Source organism: Pteropus medius, unplaced genomic scaffold (assembly GCF_902729225.1).
Source record: "Pteropus medius unplaced genomic scaffold, Ma_sr-lr_union100, whole genome shotgun sequence".
NCBI classification, from domain to species: domain Eukaryota; kingdom Metazoa; phylum Chordata; class Mammalia; order Chiroptera; family Pteropodidae; genus Pteropus; species Pteropus medius.
Window position 1 is genome coordinate 1,100,284 of NW_024347867.1, and position 7,716 is coordinate 1,107,999.

General features: G+C 41.9%; 1 protein-coding gene across 1 annotated transcript; it reads left to right on the forward strand.

Moving 5' to 3' along the window:
- Nucleotides 1–1,646: 1,646 nt before the first annotated feature.
- SERPINA7 (serpin family A member 7) lies at nt 1,647–6,840 on the forward strand. The gene is made up of 5 exons (XM_039879076.1): nt 1,647–1,670; nt 3,221–3,856; nt 4,889–5,162; nt 5,889–6,036; nt 6,572–6,840. The coding sequence occupies exons 1-5, from the start codon at nt 1,664–1,666 to the stop codon at nt 6,773–6,775; spliced, it is 1,269 nt and encodes a 422-aa protein (XP_039735010.1). The 5' UTR covers nt 1,647–1,663; the 3' UTR covers nt 6,776–6,840.
- Nucleotides 6,841–7,716: the final 876 nt, after the last annotated feature.

Consider the following 7,716-nt stretch of genomic DNA (forward strand, 5'->3'; position numbering starts at 1 on the left):
AGATGGTTACTACGTAGCAAAGACATGACAGGAGCACAGGACTCCAGAGCACGAGATAGGGAAGTCGTCAGTGGGAGGGTTGCCCTTCTCGTATGTGGGCAACAGGCCCTGCAATTACTATCTGGTTAGCAAAACTCAGGTGAATTAGTGCAGCAGAAAAAAAGCTGTGCCATTGTCTGACTATGCCACCAGAGGGCACAGGTTTGGAAGTTTTCTTTCTACATAGTCTCCTTATTTCTTCTGCAGCGACTGCCTATAGATGAGAGCAGACCTTGCTCTGTGTGGTATACCAGGAGTGAGTATGGACTGACCCCAGTGTCGGAAGATCTGAGCTTTCCACTGCCTTGTAGCGGGACATGTGCGCCTGTGACTATCCCATGTGTAAGCTGTGCCCAGTCCTGTTAAGTCTGAGCAGTGGGTGTTAGGCAGTTAGAACAATCCCTTAGGTTCAGGACTGACATTTAACATTCATCTCTGAAACCTCAGTCCTGAGTGTGGTACCTTCCACATAGTGGGAGCTCTGCCTATGTTTGGTTGAGAAGAAACAATGTCACAGCACAATTACCCTCTATCAAGTCACCGCCTTGTCAAAATTTCCCAGTGGCTTTCTAGTTCTCTCAAGGTAAAGTTGTACTATTTAACCTGGCTTCCAAGCTCCACCATAGACTGTAGTCTAGGCTTACCTCAAAAAGCCCGTATTCCCCCAACCCCCACCACTCACTTAACATATGCACATTCTTAATGTAGTCCTGAAACAGTTAGTGTCAGGAATTAGATTCTTCATGTTGTGCTCAGCACACAGTAAATATTCAGTCAGTGGAATTGCTGTTTCTACTACTATTACTACTACGACGACGACGACGACGACGACGACGACGACGACGACGACGACTATTACTACTGGCGCTAGGAACTGGCAAAGGCAAGATTGAACTCAGGTATTCTGACTGAGTCCAGTGTTCTTTGCTCTCACTGCTCCTTTGCAGCACATAGTTCAGTATACAGTGAATACTGAACAGTGAAATCTTTGATTCTACTCTCCTCTGCAGCTTCTGTTCTCTTTTGGAGTCCTGCAGCCCAGGAGATGGCACAGGAGACTTTAGTAACCAGAAGACAGGACTAGTTATCCCCTGAGCAAACATAGATGTGTACAGCATCAGTAGTCTAGAGTTGGAAGCTACTTTTAACATCATATTCTCCAAGAAAGTGTACAAATAATTTCTACTGCATCTGGTAGAGATGCTCACCCAGCCTCTGCCTGTATGCACTGTTTCCTCAAAAGGCTCGCAATCCACCACTGTTAGCCCTGATGAGGAGAACAGTCTTTTCTTGCTGCCTTTTGGCACTTTTGTTTCTGATCTTCATTTTGTCTGCTGAAAAGACACATTTCCTAGCGTGAACATGGACACTGCTAGCTCTGGCAATCTTTTTTCTTTTGTTATAGACGAAGGATCTGGCAGCTAAAGCAATCATTCAAAGTTCCATCCTTATCATTTTTTACTTTGTTCCTTTTGGCCTTGGTTTAGTGCATCAGCTTTGAAAATATCATCCCAGGGTTGATGCTGGGGTAAATGAGTAACTAAGAGTGCTCTGCTTTTGCAATACAGGGCACATAAAGATGGAAAGATTTTGCTTTCTGAGAGATGCAAGTGGCTTCTTGGGCATGTGCTGTAAGTACTTTTTTTTCTCTTTGGAAACTAGGAACATTTCTATCAGCAAGTCAGGATCCCAAATAACCATGGGCTCCAAATTCCTAGCTCCAGAGGCCAAAGTCTAAGTGTGGTCATCTGATAATTGACCTTCTACCACCCCCTGTGACTTTTACAGAAAGAGAACCGTGGTGACAATGTGAAGCTTGAATAGAGCAGTAGAATAAGAAGAGTTGAAGTTGGGGAGATTGAAGTCAGTATAACCTGCTAGGAGCTGGTGAAGTAGTTCAGGCCATGAACTGAGGCGGTAGCAGTAGAAAAGAAGAAAAAGGAATTATGATTGTCATTTAAGAGGTAGCACTCATAGGGAATCATTATTCATTAGATGTGGAGAATGAGAATGAAGGAAGTCCCTAGGATGACTCCCAGGTTTCTGGCATGAGAGTCTCAATGGACAGTGGTATAGAATTATGATAAGGAGTAGGTTTGAAGGCTAGGGAGATGATGTGTTTTCCTTTGGAAAATTCGAGATTTCAGTATTGGAACATTCTAGTTGATATATCCAATAGTCAGGTGGACAAATGGAGTAGAGTATGTAGTTTTGTGCAGTGGCAGTTGTATTCCTGGGAGTGAATGAGATCACTCAGGAAGAGAATGGAGGGTTGCAGAAGGATTCTTGTTTTGACTCCATGGATCTCTTCCTTCTGACCATTCATGTCCATGGTCATTGGATTCCATAGCTGACTGCCTCACTCCACTGCCTTATACTCTTCCAGGTTCAGAGAATCTTACTCATATTTTCTGGCTTCTGCTCTAGTAATTAAAAATTAACATGGATGAGTGTAAAACTAATTGTGTTAACATGTCTTGCAACTTAGACATGACTCTAGGTAATACTGATGGTGAGAGAGATCTGAAATTCAATAAGTTATATTTTTATCTTCCTATTGTTTGAAAATACTCCCCTAGCTTCCATGTGTTGCATGAATGCATTAATTTCAGCTTGTGGCCTTGTACATGGCTCTATAAACCACCAATCTCCCATTCCAACTAAACATTTCCTGTGAAAATCATTCTCCTTTTGTCTTTTATCCAAAGAAAAGTACAGATATTATCTCATTTTTTATAGATTTTATTTTAAGAAAAATTCCCAATTTACAAAAAAAATCCAAAATTCTAATCTACAAAAAATAAGGTAAGCAGAAGGAGTGCTAGTTTATCTAAGGATTCCTTTCCAAAAGGCTGCCTCTGATTCAAAAATAAGAAATTTAATTTTCATAAATTTGATTTACTCACAGAATTTTCATATGTTGCTATTATAGCTGAATGACAGTCCATGCCATTATTTCTATGGCCCTAGCAAACCACCTCTCCTACTCCCTGCTCCTATTAAATGTTTCATCTTCATTAGTTTTTCAGGAGAGAGGGGCCACCACAAGGCCTCTGATGAGCACTTCATTAAATATTTTCTATTGTTTTACTAATCATAATGGATGACTATTAGGTATTTCTGACTCAGAGTTTTCACCCAGTAAGATCCCGCAATGCTTCTCTCACCTCATCTCTTATAGATAACCTTCCTTCCAAAATGCTACTGTTCCTCTACCTGGTTCTCTTGGTACTTGGGCTTCATTGTGCACCACCCAACAGCTCTGAAGGCAAAGTAACCACCTGCCACTCCCCCCAACAAAATGCCACCCTCTATAAGATGTCATCCATCAATGCTGACTTTGCATTCAACCTGTACCGGAGGTTCACTGTGGAAACCCCAGATCGGAACATTTTCTTTTCCCCTGTGAGCATTTCTGCAGCTTTGGCCATGCTCTCCACTGGGGCTTGCTCCAACACCCAAACTCAAATCATGGAAAGCTTGGGGTTCAACCTCACAGACACCCCTACAGCAGAGATCCAACAGGGCTTCCAGCACCTGATTTGTTCACTGAATTTTCCAAAGAAGGAGCTGGAATTACAGATGGGAAATGCCCTCTTCATTGGAAAGCAGCTGAAACCACTGCCCGAGTTCTTGGATGATGTCAAAAGCCTCTATGAGACTGAAGTATTTTCTACCAACTTCTCCAATGTTTCTGCAGCTCAGCAGGAAATCAACAGTCATGTGGAGAAGCAAACAAAAGGGAAAGTTGTGGACCTCATCCAAGACCTCAAACCAAACACCGTCATGGTCTTGGTGAACTATATTCATTTTAAAGGTAAGGCTCTACAATGTTTATTTCTAGTTCAGTGTTCTGATCATTTGGTGGGACACTGTGGGGAGGTCATAGTCTCTTCTCACTGGCATCAATAGGTGCCCTTCATACCACAGTGACTTGCTCCACTGGACATAACTGTGTGTAATTTTCTATCTTCCAGAGGGATACATATTTATGTGGATGAACCCAGGAATTTTCTAGGGAGAGAGTAGTGACAATGGTATAATCATCCTGCTCACACCTAGCCATAAAATCATGGTTTCCAAAAGATTTTGTGAGGCGGGATGCTTGGCAGGTGAACAGATTTGGGTTTAAACCCCACTGTGGCTCTCACTTTCTATGCATTCTTGGGTATTCTTGGGCATAAATACTTCTAAATACTCTGCACCCACTGTGTACCAAGCACCATGCTACGTGTGTGGTTTACACATCTTGTCTCATCTGATCCTCACACATGCCCAGTTTCACAGAGATAATAAGTTTCAGAGCTGGTATTCCCACCCAGGTATGTCTGATTTTAAAGCTGGTGCTTGTAACAACAAGAATCATGTGACTCTTTTCTGAAGGTGCTGGGCCCAAATGATTTCTCCTGGTTCTACAGCACATGTCAGCCATGTTTGGTGGAGGAATGAACAATTCTTGGCCACAAACCACACACTTGTAGATGGATAAAACGGCAGAACAGATCTGTTGTCTCATTTCACCCTGTGTGTTGGATGTGCTTATACCTTTTTACGGAAGAGGAAACTGTGGCTCTGATGGGTTTAGTGTAAGTATAGTGGTTTTGAACACTGAGGGAACATTTGTTGAACCTGGAGTTCAGCATTCCTGGGTGTGACTTTTGGCTCTGCCAGCAGCTAGCTGGAAGACCATGTAAAGATACTTTCTCTCCTTGAGCCTCAGTTACTCACTATAAAACTGGTTGACAGTAGGTATCTATCTCTGTGGTGATCTTAATTACTAGATGAGATGACTGATAGAAAAGCTCACACTGGTTTAAAACAAACAACTCTTTTCTTTCTGTATTTCAAGCCCAATGGGCAAATCCTTTTGATCCATCTAAGACAGAAGAGGGTTCCAGCTTTTTAGTGGACAAGACCACAACAGTGCACGTGCCCATGATGCACCAGATGGAACAATACTATCACCTGGTGGATACAGACCTGAACTGCACAGTGCTGCAAATGGACTATAGCAAGAACGCTCTGGCACTCTTTGTCCTTCCTAAGGAGGGCAGGATGGACTGGGTAGAAGGGGCCATGTCATCTAAAACATTGAAGAAGTGGAACCGCTTACTGAAGAAGGGGTAAACATTTTAGGTGATGTGAGAAGTGGAGGGTGGGCATAGTGGTACAAGTAAAATTGAGTTTAGCAGAAACTCAGAGGCAGGACAATCAACCTGAACTACTTAACAGCTGTGTGAGGACCACTAAAATATGCCGAGAATATACACTGTGCCAGTCCCTTTGCTGGGCACTTTACATATTCCGCTTTATCAAAGCACGTCAAGAAAACGGGAAAATAAATTTTATCATAGGCATTTTTCAAATGAGGAAGTCAGGGCTGGAAAGATAAAATGAACTCTCCAAAGTCAAGTAAATTGATTGCTTCTCAGAGGCCAAGTAAAGCTTAGGGGATGGGTAGGATTTTTATGCTGAAGCGGATTGGTAGCCCTACTGGGGTGGGAGTCCTAGATAGAAAATCATGAAATTCTCCAGGTGTTTTTGCTATCCATTGAAATCATGCTACTGGCTCCCCAACCTTGGCCAACATTCCAGGGATGTTTCTTCTTGATCATGAAAGAGTTACATCTCTCTCCTTCCAGTGCTGCAGTTCAACATAGACTGAACCAGAGCACATTTTTTCCAGGATAACTTCTGTAGTTTTGGTGCCATGTGTTGACCTACATAGCAGTGGTTGTCAATATCTAGGGGAGTATCATAGTGCAATATAATACCATGGCGACAGAGAGGGGAAGAAAATCATGTTTGGTGTTCTTATAGTCGTGTGTTCCCTACCCTTACCCCCATAGGTGGATTGACGTGTTTGTTCCAAAATTTTCAATTTCTGCCACATATGACCTTGGAGACATCCTTCTGAAGATGGGCATCCAGGATGCCTTTGCTGACAATGCCAAATTTCCTGAAGTCACAGAGGACAACAGTCTTAAACTTTCTAAGGTAAGTTGGTAGATTAGAGATGCTGAATGAATAAGACGGAAGGACCATTGAGAGTCAGTTAATTCATCTCTCATTTTATTGATTAGGATTCTGAAGCATAGGGATGCAGAATCGCTTTTCCTAAGGCAGATTCACTCTATAGTCATTCTCATTACACCCGAACAAGTCACTGTAACAGTTACTTCCATCCTTGACCTTCATGTTCTAAAATAATTCTGATAAAGAAATTAATCATCAGAATTGACTCTGATGAGATACAGTTCTGGAGGAGGTGGCAGTGGCAGAGGAAAGCTTAAGAAGTGACTTATAGAGCCAGAAAGCCATGGGGAATGATATGGTTCTCTGACAGCTAACTATAAAATAATCAGGTATTAGTTAACTACACTTAGCCAAGTAGCTTTCATTTGAAGCATCATCAACACAGTACAGTAAAGGAGTAGTCCTGTTTTTCCTTTTTCATTTCTTGCTTCCAAACTGTTCCCAAGACTTTTCCTGTTCCTTGAGGGGATCAGCAGTGTTTGTTCTCCCTCCACAGGCTGCCCACAAGGCTGTGCTACACATTGGTGAAAAGGGAACTGAAGCTGTAGCTGTCCCTGAAGTCAGATTTCCGGATCAGGCTGAGATAACTCTCCTTCGCCCTATCATCCAATTAGATAAATCTTTCTTGTTGTTGATTTTGGAGAAAAACACCAGGAGCATTCTTTTTCTAGGGAAAGTTGTGGACCCAACTAAAGTGTAGTTGGGAAAGAGGCTGTTAGCTAATTGCATGTACTTATTGCAATGTGTAATAAATAGTATAGGCTGATATGAACAATTTGGGCTTGGACGTGCCTTCCTTTGGTCAAGGGTGGAGATTGGACCCTAAAGGAACTACACTGGGTGTGAAAGAGGCCACTCCTGTGACCAAATATTCAGATAGTCAATAAGTGACTCATTATCTGAAGCACAAAAAAGGCATTCCTCTTTATCAGCAATCTCCCTAGCTAGTTAGCTCCAACAAATTTTACTGGGCTGGCAAATGCCCCCTATTCTGCCCTCTGGAGAATAATTGAAATGCAAGTCAGTTACTTATATCACAGTATTCTAATAATAAGATCAATGAATATCAAACAATGCAAACGTAGTGGATTGTATGTGAACTTCTCAACCTCCTTCCCTTCTTCCCATCAGAATGGGTCTTTGTGCACTTGCCAGAACTGCCATTGGTAAACTGTAAAAAAAGGTGCTTCCATGATAGGACTGAGTCATAGACTCAGAGCTACTGCTAGGGATGAGGCTTTTGTGACCTAACAAGCATGGGACAAAAGAGTAAGAGAGACAAAGGTGAACTTTTCTGTACAAGCCCACCTCTCCCTCAAAAAAATGTTTTCTTATTGTTAATTTATAATCTAGGAGTGAGAAAAGAAAGTAATTCATTCATATTATATCTCATAGCCTTTCTTCTTCTATATCCTAATTAGATTCCTTTCCAAATGTTGCACCCCTGTTTCACATCACTAAAGTACAAACCTGTCCTTTTGTCTCTACTTTTACTGAAGTTTGATATCCCTCTATCCATAGATCTTTCCACAACTTCCCCTTCCCTATATATGCCATCCCAACCACCAAACTAGATTTCATCTTAGACAATTTGTATTTAAAGCCTCAGTGTTAGAACTCAGTACACATAAACAGTACAGT